We start from the raw sequence: 18,722 nt of genomic DNA, 5'->3' as shown, positions 1-18,722 counted from the left end.
GGCTGGGCTGGGCTTTAACGCTTGAACCTTCCCAGCAGCGAACCCATCATGTAGCATGCACAAACTGGGTTATAAAATGAGAACAGAGATGCTTGAGGGTAATAGAAAAACTAAAGGTAAATCAAACTGTGTCTACCAAAAGATGCCCTGGTTTTACAACTTAGCAAATCAGGAGTCAGTGACACTAGATAGATACTAGATATATGTTACCTGCTTATCCAAAGGAACTGGAGAGGAAATAATTGTTCAAGAGGTGGCTGGATGTGTGCCTGCGCTGAGGTCCCACGGGATGGGCATCACAGTCGATGCAAATAGTGGTGCTGCACCACAATTTGGACCTTACTTTGGAGTAATTTATACATATTTAATAATAAATAATAAATATTAACTAATAAATATTAAATTACAACAAAGAGGTGAACCATTCATTACACAGTATGCTACAAATGAGTTTAAAAGTGCTTATATTGGATTTCTTTTAATTACAGTAAGACAAAACAAGCTAAACTATACCAAGGATCCCTACAGGGTTTTGTTTTGCAGAAAGGTAGTCTTCAGAAAGGTGTAAAATAACAAGAATAGAAATAAAGTTTGGACAAAGCTCTTCCTCCTGCGAGGTGACAAGCTGGTGGCTTGCACAGGGGTGCACGAGGGAGCACTGCCTTTTCCTTCCCTGCCCTCCGCTGTCAATCAGAGTGACGCTTTCACCCCAGCATCTGTCTAAGACCAAAATGCCAAGGCATCATATGAAATTTCAAAACTTAAAAATCTCAAAATAAGATTTATACATGCACAGAAAAAGCAGCTAAAATAGCATTTTCTTGCCAAAATGAAATGTAAGCCAACGACTTTGCTACAGTGGACTCGCTACAGTGCTACATCGCTTTACATCGGTTTGGGATCTTGCCTTTCACTGAAATAACTTGCAATTCCGGCTATAATTTCCCCTAAATCCTGCACCTAATGTTTCCTATGGGAAGGTTTTAGGTAGTTTTCCACTCAACGCTGCACTGAAATTCTCCCAGTTGCTCCTCAGACCTCCAGTCTATGGGGTGACGGAGGAAAAGGAGGTGCCTGAGCCCCCTCAAGAGCCCGTACACCCCAGGGCTGTAGCACCTCCATCCTACCGCGGGATGTTTAACAACAGTTCGCCAGTGGCCATAGGGAGACCGGCTGAGGTACAGTTGAGAAAGATGGCTATTTCCCATTACAGCCTGGTTAAAAGTGAAATCCAGCAGTGAGAGATATCAATCACCAAATACTGAATCAAGAAAAAATTTATGTTTTTCTAATGATGGTTATTTCTTGGAAATCTTCTATGCCTGCTTGCGCTGAGGCCAGTGAATCTGCCAGTAAATCTATAATGAAATGACAGTCAAATGCACAAACTTTTGCAGCCTACCTAAACCAAAAAGTAAACTTTTTTTTTTTCCTTAGTTCTACTCTATTTTCTTTTTTCTGCTGTCGAGTCCAGCCCTGGATTTATCCCCCAGGCGGAACTGCTGCTTGCTCAGCGGGATGAGCTGAAATAAGAGGACTTTGGAGAGATTTTTAGTTATGCAGGGAAGAATAAAAAAAACAACCCTAAAACCAAGAAAGGAAAATATCCCAATTCTTTAGGTTACATTACTGGTTATATAACCAATTTCTCTGGTTATTTTTATGTCCTATTGCCCTGAAAGAGTGGCCTAAAAAAAAAAAAAACAAAACCCAAAAACCCCCCGACAAACGTAGTGAGGATGTGGCCACCCTGGGCACGGGGGTGGCGGGGCTCAACAGGGGGACGAGGACATCTGGTCGTAGTCGGGGCACTTGAGCAGGGCCGGGTAGTTACTGTTCATCTGCAGGGACGCCTCGCTGGAGATATCCGAAGGGCTGCGTCCCCGCGCCCACGCGTCCGGGTGCAGGAACTGCCCCGAGTAGTCCGAGCAGTTGCTCAGACGGGGCCGGTAGAAGCCGGGGTGAGGTCGGTAGATGTCCTCGGCCGTGTACCGCTTCATGAACAGGTAAACAGACATCACCCCGGCGCTCTGCAGGGGAGAGAGACACGGCCTGACACTCACCCTGCTAGTGGCTGCCTTCTCCGCCAACAGCAAAAGAGAAAAAAGATTTAATGTGCTTTTTTTGTGCTGTGCTGACGATACACAAGAGCTTCTCAGGGCAGCCCCTTCCCTGCCCTGTGCCTTGGATCTGTGCAATAAATAACATGGCGCAACCACGTCTCCTCCTGTCACACTTGGCATCAAATTATGATCAAACGCCCCATCAGAGTTCCAGGCCTGGGGTCTGTCCCCACTGTATGTCTCCCACCATACTATCCATTACCCACCTGCCCTCATAGCCTGCCCTTAAACCCCGTCTGCGTCCTTTTCTTCCTACCAGCCCCAATGCCCCCCGCCCCAGGAGCATGAGATGTGAGAGCTACTGGTACCTCCGTCAGAAGGAACGAGATGGCGGAGAAGGCAAATGACCATCCGTATTTGTAATTGAAGAACGTTTCCGAGTCCTTGGTCCTGTTCAGCATCTCATCGTTAATGCTGGATATGTAGAGCACCAGCCCCACCACCAAGGACAGACCTGGAGAGAAACCAAGGAAAAGGACAGTAGGAAACGCTTCAGGGATGAAGCCGCTGAAGAAGCACCTTCCTTTAAGACCTGGCTTGGGGGTGAAAGGGTGAAACTGTGGAAATGTGCTTGAAATCCCTGGGGAAAGGAGCTGCTTTCCTGCCGGGCTAACCCAGGGCACTCCTCATTTCAGCCAAACTGATACCTGCTCAAGCAGGTCCATGTGCACTGGGTAGGAGCTGGCTCCAAAGCTCGGCCACCACTGCTGTTTCTTTAACACCAGCACAACACCATGAATAAAACGTGCACTTGTCTCATGTAGAAGCCTCCCAGCTGAGCAGTTCAAAGTTTCAGGTCTCTCCTGTGACGGAGGTGCTGTGAGAGATGTCCTCTCCCCCAGCACCTGCTCCTGCAGGGCTGGTGTGCGCTTGGCCCTGCATCTCCATCTCCCTGCCACCGCCAGCGGCGAGTGCTGCTCTGGGTGATTTTCCATCCTGCAAAGCCCGAGCAGGCTGCGGGGCTGAGCCGGGAGCCCCTGTGGGTGATGATCCCCCAAGGAGCCACCCCAGCGGCTTAGGAGAGCTCCAGCAGCTGCAAAAGCAAAAGTGTTCCACCCTCAAGGATTTCCAGGAGAAAATCTGGCTAGCAAAACTCACCTGACAGGATGAAGAATATCCCCGAGACGAAGGCGAGGATGGTCCTGTGAGGCCGAATGTGGCCAATGTTGCTCAGGATGAAGCCAATGAACATGAAGAAAAGGCTGACCAGAGGGAAGGGGGTGGCAGAGCGGATCATCTCTGGTGGGAGAGGAGCAGAGGAGAGTGAGAACGGGTCAGCCCTCCCCCCACAGCACAAGAGGTGGGCTTGGTGGGGTGAGATGGCTCCAGCCCTTCTGCTCTCTGACCACCCTGTGTCCTCCCTCGCTCCTGGTTAGTGTGGGTGCCTCTGCGATGCTCCCCAGCCCCTGCCAGGGGTTCCCCTCTTTGCTAAGGAGCTGAGTAGGGATGTGACTCGGCTGTGGGAATGCCTGCCAAGGACTGACTGCATTTCTGAGAGTTTCTGTGGGAAGCGTTACATAGGAAAAAAACATTGGAACATGCGCTTTTCTCTGGCTTCACTGCAAAACTGTTTGCGGAACACTTATTTATTAAACCAGAAAGGGCTGCAGAATTCATCGTGTGAGCTGCGGCGCTCCATCCTTCATTCATCCCACTGTGTAATGTGTACAATTGACTGCTACAGAATAAATACAGCTGCAAATTATGGAGAGGACACTATAAAGCCAAACACTTCCATAAACATAGACTCATAGAATCAGAGAATATCTCAAGTTGAAAGGGACCCATAAGGATCACTGACTCCAACCCCCTGCTCCTCACAGAAGCCTTACCGAAACCCAAATTACAGCCTTTACAACCATGGTAAAAAGTCTAAAACCATAAGTGAAGAGCACCATGAAGGTTCAAAACCAAATGCCACATAAAAGAAACAAAGAATGCCTGTAGTTTTTAACCCAGTATTTTTTCAGTCAACTTTATAATCAGTGCTGCATAGGCAGTGACGAGAAATGGTACAGCTCAGAGCCTCTGTGAGCATCCTGCCGTCAGAAAGGGATGTCCCCAAATGGTTAGGAGTGCACTAGGTAACTCTCAAAGTAAAAGATGTAGTTGCACCCTTGCACGGTAGCACTGTCGAGGAACTAGGAGCTTCTTCAGCAAGGACACAAACAGCATTTCTTGGGGAGATCCCGTGACCCCTCGGTGCTCTGCAGGATGCAGAGGGTAAGACCCCACCGAACCACTTACTGAGGACATTGACTGTGGATTCAGACGTCAGCTGGATGTTCATGGGCATGACGTATTCGATAGTGAAGCACCGGCCACGCTCTTCACCTGCAGCAGACACAGACCGAGTCGCACCCGCAGTGTGTTCATCTGATTGTTTTTGGTGGGGGAGAGGATGGCTTTAAAATTAATTTTGGTGCATGCATAGAAACAGTCCTGCTTTTTAATGCTGCTTCCATCTCGGCTGTCGGTGTTTGGGACTGAAGAAAGGCATCTCTTAACTACCATCTCTTGCGCACAAGGATTCCCTTGTATACAAAACCATGAACCCTGTGGCCAGAGAGTTTAAGGTCACCCCAGGGGCGGTATGAGAGCTCCTCAGTCCCCTGACTTTTTCAAAGCGGTGGTTGAAACTTGATGACATTTCAGATTAGTCACTTTGAGATTCCCATTCCCTTGGGTTTTATTCAACTCCGTCCCTGCAGCCAAGTTGCTTCATCAAACTTGGCGCAGAGGGAGGGAACGGTCCAGCTGACATGAATCTAAATTTTTCAGGGACAAAAAGGAATGTTTTGAGCTGCTGCCCAAGGCATAGGAGTGGGATGGGAGGCAGCAGGGTCTGGCACGGCAGCAGCAAACTCACCCAAAGCCTGCAAGCAAAGGCACATTTACCCATCTGGCTATTAAAGCCAGTCGTGGGGTGATAGTGTTACTTGCCAAAGGTTGTGCCTGAGTTTGGAAGCAAAGATGGGCAGAACCTTTAAAACTCCTATTTTCCCCATCCCTTTCCCACAATACGATGCTGCCACGCAGTGAGCATCACCGGAGCAGGGGGTGTTTTTGGGAGGGAGGCCGTACCTGCCAGAAAGCAGACCCTCCAGAGCCCCGAGTGCAGCGACAGTTTGATCTCCGCCGTCTGGTTCTGGGGCTGGACGATGCCCTCCTCCAGGTAGAGCCAGTAGTCGGTGCTGACGGAGATGCCCAAGAGGCCGAGGCCGCAGACGGCGAACACGCTGCTGAGCAGGGTCAGCGCCCTCCTGCCGCAGGCGCTCATTCCCGGCAGCGCGGGGGGCCGAGGCGGGGGGCACGGCTGCCAGCGGAGGGGATGCGGCCGTCGGCACGTCTACCGCTTCACAGGGGAATGGATGTGTCAAAGCTTTGCCCTCTGCCCTTAATTGCTTCTATACGTCGAGCTGAAATAAGCCATTAAAACAATCACAGCCAGCCCTGACAGATGGAGAGTTTGAACCAAATCCCACCCGACTGCTGCCCCGCGCCGGCCCAGGGCTCGGGAACGGGCTGGAGCCCCGCTCCTGGGGCAGCAGCGGCACGGGGTGGGCTGGCCAGGAGCAGCTCATCCGCTCCCGGTTTATTTGCTGCAGGTGAATTCCTGCTGCTCCAGCCAAACCTGGCGCTTGTCACCCCAAGGACATAGCCAAACCGCAGCACAGGAGCCTGCTGAGGCTCATGGAGACCACATCAGCAGATCAGCAAGGATACTTTTAGCTGCCGGACCAAAACCCACTCCCAAGCAGCTCCGGCCATCACCCCGCCCCCCAGTACTGCCATTTTTCCTCTTCCCGGGTGTAGATTTACTCATTGGGGGATCAAGATCCCAATTTTGCAAAAATCACGCTACACTTCTGCACGCTGAATGGCATCACCAAACGCCTCCAAGCAGAGCAGCACGATGCAATAGTTTGCCTTTTTTTTGCTTGTTATTGCACTTGCTGGGTCAGAGCTGGTGGTGCCGGTATCGGCCGAACGCACAGACTGAACCGCTCCAAACCCAGCTTGTTCCAGGTGGGGGCAGGAAGCTGCGGTCAGGCCCTGGGCAAACATGAGAGGAGGAGGCAAAAAATCTTCCCTTGTCCCCATGTCGCTTATGGATAGAATATTTTTTCCCCTTTCCTTCTCTTCTTTTTTTGCTAATTTGTGGAATTTAGCAGTTCTCATGGTGCCCTGCAGAGTGATAAAATGTCACCAGAAAGAAGAGTTCTTGGCGCAGCGGAGAAAAAGTGCAATTAATATGAGGAGGAAAAAAGCCACAGAAATGAAAGATTAGAGGAATAAGAGCAAGAAGGAAAAGATACACACAAGAGACAGTCTTCTGGGGAGTGGGAACAAGGCAGATAGCACTATTGACTGCTTTCATAAAGGCAGTATGAATCACGGATAAGTGCCATGTCATGTATATTTTCCAAGGCACAATTTGCTGTTGTTAGCAGTGCAAACAATAAGGTAAAAAAGACTAAATCCAGCTAGACAACAAAAGCTACCAAATTTAACACAGTAGCAGCAGGATGCATCTTCCTCGGGCTGTCTTCAAAATGACACGGGCCCCATTCACACTGCGGGAAGGTTCGAGGGGCAACAAACGGAAGAGGGCTGGGGGCAGAGCAAGCTCGGGAAGGAGGGCAGAATCCTCCCAGCCACACGCTGCACTTGAAACGCCAGTTCCCAAAATAACAGTGGGTAGGCAATGGCGCCGGGGCAGGTGCGTCGTGCATCTCCCCAGGTGCCAGCTTTGGAAGAGCCCCACCACGCCTGCACTCACGGCCGGCATGTGCTGTCATGGCAGGTGGCAGAGACGTCTCCTTGCTGTATCCCTGCAGCGAAGGTGGTGGGTTTTAGCGACTGGATCTGGAGATGTGGCTTCTGCCTGGGCCGGGAGACCAAGCCTGGCTGTTCCCACACATCTGGGTGGGTGAGCAGCCTCGCGGGGGGGCTTCATTCCTTGCACCTCTGATGCAAATATATTAATGCTTGCTTGCTTGCAGTGACTCTCAGAGATGCCAAAAGTCCTCACAGCTTGCACTTTTACACTGGAAAGCCTCCGAAGATAACGCTCTGCCATAGTTCCCTCATGATTAATAGGTGCAGACGATGCTGATCGTTATGTCCTGCTGCCGAGCTCCCAGGGAACTCCGTGCTCTTGCAGTGTCCGTCCCTGGCACATCCATGGCAAACGCACGGCACCAAGCTCCCTGGCAGCCCGGCCCTGGGCTGATCCTGCAGCAAATTTCATACCAGACTGATGTGAAGGAAACTTGCGGTTACTGTGGAGTCCAAATAACTGCATTTACTGCACAGAGGCAACACCCAAGGCCTGCCTGTACCTCCAGCTCGCTGCTCTGGGCAGCAGTAAGAGAGAAAAGCAGGGAATGCTGCTGCAGGAGTTTCAGTGAAAGAGAGAAAGGGAGAGAGAGACTTTTATTACCATGTCCCACCCTGAGTCCAAAGCAGACAAGTACATCTTGGTAGGAAGCAGATGTACTTGCACCCTCACACTGCAACAGCTCTGACAATTCTCTTCCACATGAAGTTAAGGATTTGGCTCTTCCTATGTTCACACCGAGACATTTCCCAGAAGGTACCAACCTACGGGGCGTGCTGTTGCTTACAGACAGCCCAAGCAAATGCTCCAGCTCATGCTACTGCAAGCTTTCCACCTTTGGCTCTGCTAACGAGCCTCATTTTTAATGCCCTTATTTAATGTTTCCCTCAGCTCAAGAAAATCGGGACATTTCCCAGGAGGAAAACCTCCCTGCCAGGGGTGCGAGGAGCAAGATGCGCAGAGGAGATGCTCAGCTTTGCTTTTTCCTGTGGAATTAGGAGGCAGCAGCTAAAGAAGAAACTGGTAGCTACGGGGCAGAGAAGCACGTCCTGCAGAGGTAGCCCTGCACCTTGGTGGCCTGAGGACAACCTTCCTGTCAACAGGAGCGACCGGCACAGAGCTGTAGATGTTAGGACACCGCTTTACCCCTTCACTGGATGGGAATACACCATTTCCCATCTCGTTACAGGTCCCATTTGATCCAACAATATGACCAGGCAAAGCACAGATCCTCTGGCTCATCCATTCTTCTCCCTAACTCAGTCAGAGGCCTATTTTCTAGTTGCTGCCACAAAATGAGCAGTGTTTACTACAGGGTGTCTCATCCCTCTTGGCATTTTGGTGCCAAAATGGTATGAGGAGCTGGAATCTATTCTTGGCTCATGTATCATCAACAACCATCCTCCCTGCATATTTTTCGCTAATAAGGAGCCAAAAATCAAAGTAGGGAGTACGTGAAGGTCCAGATAAAGCCACTCAGGGGGAAATCGCCGAGTATTTCCTGTGATTTGTTGTCCATCAATACCAGGCACTGGAAAATATACCTATTTGGCATCATTTATATTGGTCATTGGGGTGATGCTAGCAGCAGGGAGAGGGGTCAGGCGTCAGTCATGCCTCTCAATTGCCTCATTTCTTTTCTCTCTCACACTTCAATTTCCATGTAATCACGGATGCAATAGACAGTGATACCTATTACTGCCTTGCTGGCACATAAAATCGAGCCCGATGTGATGGGGAACAGGAGGCAGGGATGGTGCGGAGCAGCCACTCAGAACAGACCTTCCCCCATGTCCAATGCCTGGACAATTAGCCGGGCTCCCAAGAGAAAGATTTTTCAAGGACACAAACAGGAGCTGGCTTGATTTTCAGCAAGGCTTTAGTCCCCGGTAACCTTTACCGATTGTGTTATGCTTCTTACAGCTGAAAAGGTGATGCTGTTTGGTTTCCAACAGTAGCTGTATTTTAAATTAAATGAATCTAGCCCCAAAGATTTCCAAGAAATAGGACCTTAGAACTGTTCCGGCTCCTTCAATCACACTGTGCCTTCTGGTAGTAGTCCAGGGAATAATAAAGGCAGTCTGCAATGTAATCTGCAGTCCTCATAATGAATTTCTTTTTGTCTTGGAGCCATAGCTTCTGATAGAAACAGCACATGGCCCTTGCTGGGACTGACCCCTTCAGAACATGAGATGAATATTGGCGTTGTTCCTAATGCAGTTCACCCAGGTCTAGGTGTGAGAGAAGTCCTTACCTATTGCTCCATGGTCACAAAAACAAAATATTATCCTGGTCCAGATTTCTGAGCCCACCTCTCCGTGACCTAACCCCCAGCACAAGCCACCACTCTGGGCTACATGGATGGGCTAAGAAAAATAAATATATTGCTGGTCAGCTGCCCAGACAGGATGGGTCACGTCAATAAATCACGGCTCCGAGTTCAGCAGAAAACAAAGCTCCCTCCTGCCCTGGGTAAAGGTGGAAAGAGCAGGGCCAAGCCAGGCCAAGGAGGCAGCTATTGATTTTTATGTGGTTAGAGCATCATTTCCAATTTCCTGACATTTGTGAGGAGGGGAAGCACTGCCAAAGCTATTGGAGCAGACGGGAGGGAAGATTTTGTTTGTGGAGGGATGCTGGGATCCAGGACAAGCCTGGCGACCTGCCTCTGTGCTTGTGAAAGCATGGTCCCTGCTGCAAGCCAAGGGCAGGGGGAAAGCAGAGGTTAAGCTGTGGACCTGGGGCAGTGGGAGAGGCTGGGCAGAACGTAAAGAAAGAACAATGCCTGGTGGAAGGGGGGTGGGGAACCCACTGAGTGAGCGATCCATACAAAGAGCATCAGGGAATTGGGTAAGTCGGCAAACGCAGGAGAGAGTGAGCTGTGATGGAGCTGAGCTGAAAGGACCAGCTCCCACTAAGCTGAGACAAGAAAATTGGGCTGGCTAAAAATAAAGGGCCTCCAGGCAGCAGAGTCTCTTCCTCCGGACACAATGCAGGCCACAAATGTGGGCAAAATAAATAGGTCAAGGAGAGTGGCTCTTTCAGAGCTAAACTTCTCAGCACTGGCATCACTCGGGCAGGCAGGACCACGCCGGGGGAGCTGGACGAGGCCACCGCCGCATCATCACCCTCCTTCAGACAGTGCAACAGCACCTTGGCTCCCTCCTGGGCAAACCCAGAAAAGCCGAACCTGGCCTTTAATAACCCCAATGGAACGGAAAGGTGGTGGCAAAATGGCATAGCGGTTCCCACCGAGCGTACGGGTGCAAATGCTCTGGTCCTAGAACAGCGAGTGCAAGGTGCAGCTGCATCCAGCTGCCTCGAACCGATGCTCTGTCGGTTTGCAGGGAGGGTTCTACCAGTGGGAGGTGGCTTTAGTCACAGCTGGGCGTATGCAGCTCAGCAGAGAGGAAGAGGAGGTGGTTTGGGCAGAGCCTGCTGCTCCATCTGGGGACGCAGGAGAAGCAGATCCACAAACCTGACCTGGAAAACTGGGCGACTGGGAAAGATAGTTTTGGGTTTGGAATTACCTCTTGGGAAGCAACAGTCCCTCCTGAAGCCTGGAAAAGGTGTACCGCAGGCAGAAGAGAAACACCAGACGGCTCTGCTTCCATGTAACAGCCAAAGGGGAGCAGGGATGGCTCCAGGGAAAAGCAGCATCTCCTGCTGGGTACACTGGGAAGGAAATGGTCCAAGGGGATGTGGGCTGGACTGGTCTGTAGGATTCCCAGGAGCCCTCTCCTGGGCTGCTGGCACCCGCCACCTCCCGTGGTACACGGGAAGACAGAAATATATATGGCAGCTTTACAGAGCTGCATTAGTGCCATATAGAAATGTCAGCTAGATTTCTGGGAGAGAAATTATGTATTGGAAAAATTAAGTACAGAAATAAATCTTTTTGATGCGGAGGAGGTTAAGGCTGATATTAAGAAATGAAGCAGTCCATCTCATGGCAGTTTGAACAAGCACTAGTAACTGCCACTACGAGCAGCCATAAACTTCAAAAGGATCAATACTGGACTTGAAAGCTTCCCCTCGGCTGCTAACAGCGTGCTGCACGGCCAGCCCCGCGCGCAGCACTGCCATTACAGCCCGATAGACACAGCAGCATCGACTCAGTCAAGCACACTGGGCTCACAGGCTCTCCAGAGAGGTGGTTTCTTATTAAAAAAAAATTAAATAATTAAAAAGGCTGGTTATGAGTTATTTAAACCTACATTGAGCCACAGCAATCATAAACCTATTAATTTTTTGCTTGTCATCAGACACAAGGAGCAGCTGAAAAATAATCAGAAGAAACAATGTGTGACTGCCACACACTGTAATGCTCACCACTGATTTTACGAGTGGGATTACTTGGGGTTTTTCTCTTAAACTTGACTTCCATCATTTTTCTGAGATATTTCCCTTTTCCCTAGCACTTCCCATGTTGCATTTCTTATCCAAGTTCTTTTTAAGCTTGATCAAAAATCCTTTCACGGCAGCATAAGAGTGAAGGAAATGCTGCATAGGCAGTGCCGTATTTTCCTGCCGAACCCACAGCCTGCCCAGCGAACCCCCCAGGCTGACCCCCAGCTTCCCTCTCCTTCTTCACCACGCACCAGCCTTTTTGCTCCAGGCTGCTCAAAATCTGCCCTTTTTGCCTGTGCTGGGTTTGCAAGGATGGTTGTTACCGATTGAGCTGGAACCTTCCGCTCCAGCACCAAAGACCAGGAGATCAGATGATATTCCCAAGGTCAAAGGAGCAGCAACTGAGATTTATTTCCCCATCCCAGCCCTCTAAGCAGACACTTCCCTGCATGGACTGCCCCTGCCGTGCCCACGCCGCTGTGCTGGCCAGGGTGATGGCTCTGCTCCAGCTCACTCCCACTAATGGCTTCGGGTGATGCCAGCAACTTTCAACAAATAAAATCATCTACCGAACAGCCCCCCTAGTCCCGGCTCACACGCTGCTGGCGCGGCGTACAGCTGTGTGCGCACTGCTAGTGTTCGCTCACATGGTCTTTCTGGATCCACAAATATTCCCCCCCAAACCTCTCAGAGAGCACATCCCACCCACGTGCCTCCTTTCTCCTTGGCCTTTAAGGCTCTTACCTCTTTTAACCCCAGCTGAGGCGATGCTTTGGCAAGTGGAAAGCCTGCGATGTTGGCTGTGAAGGTGGGAAGCTCAGGTTCTGGCAGCCCGACTGTGAAGCACGTGGCACAGCGAGGAGGGTCCTGGATGGGTGCTTGGGCTACTGGGCAGCACTGGGAGGAGCTGGGAGTGGGGTGGCTTTGGCAGCGGGCGGGGGAGACCTCCCGGGCTGTAGGAGAGGGCACTGCCTCAACTCTCCACCTCCAGCCGTCTCACATGAGGGATGCACGACGCTGGGACACGGGGACAGGTGGGTGGCAGGCAGGTCTCTGTATCCACGTGCCAGCAGCTCCTACCCTGTGGTTTTGTAGGAAAGCGTTACTCCAAGTGCATTCCTCACGAGGGAAGTAGGAGCTAAAGCTCTGGGCTTGCAATATCGCCTATATGCACCCAGGTCCAGTTCTCCAGGTCTGAACTATGTATATACACACTCAAAGTTTCCATCACTAACAATAGCTGAGCCCTTTCCTTTGCAGAGCCCTTCCCAGCGCCCTCTCACCCTCTGCATATCAAAGCTGACATACAACGTTCACCTACTTGCAGCGTGTCAGAGTGCTCGCAGTCAGCTGCTGGTTTCCATACCCTACAAAGAGCTACAAAAGCAGAATAAAAGGGGGACTGCCTGGTGCTGCAAAGCAAACCAGCTGGGGATTTCGCTGTAAGAGCTGCAGAAATCTCGTCGCTGTGTGCAGTGCAGAGCAGTGCTTGCCCACTGACCTCTGCATGCTGCGTGTTACAGGTTGTACTTTATATCCTAAATACATAAACTCCAGTAACCCGATGATCTAGTGACCCTCTTTTGGCTTCGGTGTAGTGCTTCCCTCTGCTCCAGCCAAGGTGAGCGGAGGGAGCCCCAGCACAGCCAGCAGCAGGGATAAGTAAAGGCAATGTAACCTCCAACAATGGCTGGAGGAGAGCAGCTGGCTCAGGTGCAAGCAGCCACTTCACACCAGGATCAAGGCTGGGCTGATCTAGTGGAGTTGTAAATCTTTAACAGCTGGTTCTTGTTCACTTCGATGTGTCATTTAAGCTGGCAAGAAATCCTGCAATGGCTTTGTATATTAAAGAGAGGCGAATAAGCCTTTTCCTTGCACAAGCTCTCTGTGTCCTTCCAGGAGCAAGGCAGGTCACAGCGTGGTTGAAGATCTCGGGCACCTTTTCCGTAAGGTATTTATATTGTTTTAAACTGAAGTGGGTATGAAGAGAACGCACAAATGCACCATAAGCCCTGCAAGAACCATGTATTACGAACGCCAGCACATTAAATTTCTCTGGGCTATAAGCTTTTCCTGCTACAGAGGTCTAAGAAAAGACTCTGTTACCAGCCCAGGTTGCAGGAGATGAGGCTGCTCCCACCAGGCTGCTCAGCAGAGAGGGGCCAACACCCTCCTTTCCTTCTTTTCCCCTTAACGCTCAGTGAATGACAGCTTGAGCTAAATTAAGCAGTGCTGGGGGGGTTAAAAATAGCATCAAGAGCTAATTAAAACTCTCCCACCTCCCCCGTGCCAGCGCTGGGGTGAGGCGAGCCCCGGGTACCTGTGCCGTGGAGGCAGGGCAGCCCGCCACAGCTCTTCCCCTGCCGCTGCAGCTCTTCTCACCAGCGCTGGCAGCTGGAGTGCTTTTATGAACACTTTCAGTGTGATAAATGAAGAAAGCAAGAATTCCCCTGAGTGCCATTGGCATCTCTGAACGCTGAAGGCTGCAGACAAGCGGCACGTTGGGCAGGCTGCATGCAGCGGTCACAGCCACCCAGACCTCCGTCGCCTCGGTGGGATTAAACACAATTGCCAGCGTAAAGCAGATGCCTTGTTATCCAGGAGATTGCCTTCCCCCTTCCTTCCCCTTTCCTCGCTTAGAAATCCACTTTACCACAGAGCCTCCGAGTACTGAAACAATGGCATAAAGGAAGCAGACAAAGGCTGTACCGTCCGCACCTCAGGCAAACAGCTCAATAACCCAAGTGCCATTTGAGGCTGCCATTCAACCCGGTTCCCAAACACAACGGCTGCTCCATCCCTTTGCTTAAGCGGTTTGGGACGCAGCTGCTCAGATGCCGGTGGTGGTGTCGTCGTGCACGAGCTCTCCAGGTTTGATGCTGAGCAGCCTCAGAAGTTTCATCCCATCCTCACATGGAGATGGTCTTTGCTTTGTGCAGCTTGTTGGGTTTAATAGTCAGGAATATTAAAGTACATAATAAGCGTTTCTACAGCACTGGAGATACTAAACTTAGTACCACCCAGATTTTAGCAAGATTCATTGCCAGTTCCAGGAGTTAATGGTAAAATGTCCCGGCAGACAGGGTAAGACAAATGAGGCAGGACATGGAGCAGCCTGAGACCACCACAGGCAGTGTGACCCAGCCAGAGGAGCTCTGCTCGGTACCAAGCCCAGCATGGCCCCAGGAGGACATCAGCCTGCCCTGCTCAGCATGGGAAGCACTGCCACGTCCTGGGAACGGGCGGGGAACAGGCTTGGTCTCGCCCTTTCTCCATCCTTCCCCCAGGCCAGCACCTATTACCAGGTGAAACGCTCCGGCTGCGTGTATCTGGTCCTTACCTACACCCCACCCCTACTCCCACTGTCCCTTTGCATCGCCATGTGCTCATTCCTGCGCACCCACCCAGCAGTGCCCCTCCGGCCACCCATACAATGACCTCCTATTTTCTTCTCCGTGCAGTCTGTAAGATATTTTACCGTAAGAACTGTCAAACAGTTGACACACAACACTGACATTGCTTTCCTCTTCAGCTCTCCCCGCTTTCCTTCTGTCACTGTACAGAAAAGGGCAGTTTTGTCCCAGTTTCTTTCCTGCCTGTAGCCCACCTCTGTGCTTTGGGAGGGATGTGCAGCTTCCCAAGCAGCAACTCCAGCATCAGAAGGGTTTAACACAACTTTCCAAACCACCCGGATTTCTAGGTGGGGTTTGCCGTGTTGCTTCTGGCTGTCTGCAGCTTCCAGGCTCTCCCAAAGGCATCCAGGAGGGGATTATTTTCTATCGAATACAAAGTCAGTGCACTCTGAGCATCCCCCCAAGAGCCCCCAGGAGCCACCACCGCTCAGCCACCATGGTGGCAGGAACTGGGGAAAATCTGGCACAAGGGAAGCTGGGGTTGGCAAGAAATAAAAGCAGAGCCCCAGCTTGGGTCAGGTATTTTGGCAATGCCAAAGGCAAAGCTTTCTGTTCCTGTAGGAAGCGATGGCACCCACCCTTGCTCAGGTAAAAGGCACGGCCGCAGGAGGCGAAGGCAGAGCAGTCACCAGTCCCACCACAGCTTCACCCAGACCCTGTTGCGGTTCTGGGAAGTGCTGTCTGATAACTGGCTTTGAGTCGCACCTTCAGCTGGGAGACCAGCAGGATGTTACGGTCCATCCCTCCGTGAGAGTGGATAGAGAATGCTCCAGGATTTGCCATCCCACCTTGTGCCAGCACCGGCCATGAGCCCTCACATCGGTGCCTCTCACCTGGCTTTGGTACAGTCTGTGGTGTCTGACCTGAGCATCCCCTCGGTATTTCCCAAAGAGTTAAAAAATTTTCTCCTGTGATGTACTGTGTCTCAGTCCCTGAAGTACTAACTCTTACAGCCAGCCAGCTCAGCTTTTCCTTGCGATGTGGTACCCAGGGAGCAACTCTGTCTTGAGAAAGGGAGGACTGGAAAACTCTTCCTACCTGGACATGTCTAAGCAATGGTTGGAACATCTCACCTAGGCTTGGCATTACGGTATCCACCTCTGCTGCTGAATTTTTAACAACCAAACCCACACAGAGACTCTCCTCCTACCTACACCCAACTTTCCGACTGCTGCAGAAGGGGAGGTTTCCACCCGCCATGCCCGCAGCCCTGCTCTCCTGTGGGCTGGAGAAGGTGGTGGGACACGGATGCCTGGCTGGGACCCTGCTCCCATCCCACCTCTGCCAAACATAACCCACCACACCTCTCTGAGCAAGCAGAGAGAGTCCCAGGCAAAGCTGCCACAGGGAGAAGGGACATCTATTTGTAGCCGAGGGTTTGATGCCTCCCGAGGAGAAGCCAGAGCTGCGGGGTGCCCACCTGAAGGGCTTCGAGGGTGCACGAGGTCCTGCCCTGGCAGCCCTGAGCCTCTGCTCCCTGCAGGTGGGGATGTCGCCCAGCAGCACTGACGGGCAGCGAGTGGGAAAATGAATTATCTGCAAGTTGTCTTGGGTCAGCGGATGCCATCTGCCACGCTGCTCAGCTAATCCCCCCTCAGCGCAGCCGTGAGAATCACTCTAACGAGGTTTTTTCACTAATGAGCAATGATACCCTCCTCATAATAAAGGAAAAGCTGTAAGTCCCGTCTTCCACAGGGACCAGACACAAACTCCACTCAACGCTAACAGCCCATTTTCTCAGCCTCATGGTGCAGCAGTGTCATCCTTTGACAAGTTCTTTTCCCAGTAAATATTTTACTATAAACATCAGAAACTTGTGGCTATACAGCAATAAAATCTGTGTGACTGACTCCAAATCCTCTTTCTAGAACACACCTAGAACCCAAACGCCCTTTAATTTCAGTGAGATTAAGACTCCCAGACAACTTTTGACCTAGCCCCCATCACCTAGTTATTTTAAAAATGCCACCTTAAAACCAGGGCTTTAAATCTTCCCCGGCTGACTTAGGAAAAGCTCCCAGTGCTCGCTCCAGCCGTACACTTGCACAGCTCACAGCTTGCCGGTACTGTTGAAGCCTCTGCAGGCTTGTGCATTATTTCCCTTTTGCATTTTATATTCCCTTCCCTCTCCATAAAGGAAGCTGAAGCTGCAAATGCTGCGGTATGGATGCTGCCAGGTGGGGATTCATTCAGCTCAATGAATATATTCAACAGCCACAATAACGCAGCGAGGGACTGGAGAAATAAACACACAGAAGCATTTCTGTCCCCGGGATGCCACGTGGGGCAGCCACAGGGGAGCCGTGATGGCAGCAGGACGGGCTGCTGAGAGCTGCTCTCCTGCCCTTTGGCTTTTTACACAGGTCACGATGTGACAGACTGAAGTGGTGCCCCCAAAATTCAGCAGCAGATGAGCCTCTGAAGGGAGCCCGGACACGTGGCACTTGTGAAACCGAAGGGCAGCCGTGATGGAAACGTGGGAACGCTCCTCCAGCAAAGCTGCCTGCCCGGATCACGCCACTGGCACCCTGCTACTGCACAACACTCCGCGGGAAGATCCTTTTTAGCCGGAATACTGCTCTCGGCTGCTCCTGCTGAAGCAGGGCTATTTTCAGCGCACGCGACGCCCTTGCTGCCCCTCCCAAAGACTCACCTGCACCATGCGGCCACCTACCAGCTCCGGCGAGGCCCCCTCTTTGCTGCCCTCTCCCCTGCGGGGGGTCGTGGGGTGTGAGGGACACGGTGGGGACAGTGGTGGGGACAGTGGCAGGGACACCGGTGCTGCAGGTTAGACCTGCTCCGTGGACACCACCCAGGAGCCTCCTGCTGCTTCGTGCCTGGAAGACCCAACCCTAAAAGCTGCAAAAAGCATCTCGCGTCAGGGGCTGATGAAGTTGTACAAAATGCCGAGCAATTAATCAGCGGCCCAGGGCTGCGCCAGCCCCCTGCCCTGGCCGCGGGAGCGCCCGCCTCTCACCCCCTCTGGCAGGGTCGCAGTCAGGAGCATGTGGAGAAGCGAAGGCAGGTGCCATGTCCCCCCACCCGCCTGCTCGTTTCCCACCCCCACGTTACTTCACTTAACCGGGTCAGGGTTTTCGCAGCTGGCCTCACCTGAATCCGCCACCCCCTTCACGCCCCGGAGCGCCTCCAGCCCCTGCCGCCCGCAGGTCTCCGGCGCCGGGCGCACACACGCCCCGAGGTCGGGGGGCGCAGGCGGGGATGCGCCCAGGGACCGCCCGGGACCCCCGGTGCCTGCGCAGCCGGGCGGGGGCAGCCCCGGGAGCGGGAGCGCTGGGCGCTGCGGGGACCCGCGCCCTCCGGCCGGGCAGGATGCGCCCCCCGCGCCCGCTTCGGCTGCGGGGCTGGGGGGGGTGCGGAGCTGGGGGGGCTGCGGGGCAAGGACAGGGCTGAGGCTGCGGAGCAGGGACGGGCTGCGGGGCTGTGGCGGCTGCGGGGCCGGGGCAGCTGCGGAGCACGGGGTGGGGGGCTCGGGGCCGCGCTGGGGCTGCGGAGCCGCGGTTTCGGAGCCGGGGCTGCGGGGCCGGGCTGGAGACGCTGCCCGCACCGCTGCCCTCCCGGAGCTACCGAGGGCACGGCCGGCTCCGACCCCGACCCCGACCCCGAGGGGGGCCGGGAGAGCACAGGAACACGCGCCCCAAACGCTGCCCCTCCGCGCGCGGGCGGCACCTCCCGGCTCGCCCCCCGCCCCGGCTTTAAACTTTGAGGGTGTCACACCCGGTTCGCCCCCCCGGCACCCCCCGCAGGACGGTGCCCCCTGCCCCGCCCGCACACCGAGGGTGGCCGGCCCCCCCGCCGCCCCCCGCGCTCACCGGCCCCGCGGGCGCTGCTCCGGCGGCGGGACGCGCCCGTCGGCCCCGGGGATGCTCCGCGCCGCGCCGGGGAGGGCCGGGGAGCCCGGGGAGGAGAGGGCATCACATGGCGCCGGCGGGGACAGCCCACCGCTCCCTCCCTCCGTGCCCCCTTTCCCTCCCTCCT

At 53.1% G+C, this 18,722-nt stretch overlaps 1 protein-coding gene across 6 annotated transcripts; it reads right to left on the bottom strand.

Annotated features, from left to right (window-relative positions):
* Positions 1–447: 447 nt before the first annotated feature.
* Positions 448–18,722, bottom strand: CACNG5 (calcium voltage-gated channel auxiliary subunit gamma 5). 6 transcript variants are annotated; one of them, XM_056321647.1, is made up of 8 exons: positions 18,557–18,722; positions 17,380–17,585; positions 12,058–12,394; positions 5,208–5,542; positions 4,371–4,457; positions 3,222–3,362; positions 2,432–2,577; positions 448–2,030 (listed from the first exon to the last, which is right to left on the bottom strand). In XM_056321647.1, the coding sequence occupies exons 4-8, from the start codon at positions 5,401–5,403 to the stop codon at positions 1,773–1,775; spliced, it is 828 nt and encodes a 275-aa protein (XP_056177622.1). In that variant the 5' UTR covers positions 5,404–5,542; positions 12,058–12,394; positions 17,380–17,585; positions 18,557–18,722; the 3' UTR covers positions 448–1,772. The 6 variants fall into 6 exon arrangements, with proteins under 6 accessions (XP_056177622.1, XP_056177630.1, XP_056177640.1 ...); XM_056321655.1 differs by having other exon boundaries at positions 17,401–17,585; XM_056321665.1 differs by lacking the exon at positions 12,058–12,394.

Source organism: Falco biarmicus, chromosome 1 (genome assembly GCF_023638135.1).
Source record: "Falco biarmicus isolate bFalBia1 chromosome 1, bFalBia1.pri, whole genome shotgun sequence".
In the NCBI taxonomy this organism is placed as follows: domain Eukaryota; kingdom Metazoa; phylum Chordata; class Aves; order Falconiformes; family Falconidae; genus Falco; species Falco biarmicus.
Note: the sequence above shows the minus strand (reverse complement) of the source record. Positions and strands in the feature narration are given on the sequence as shown.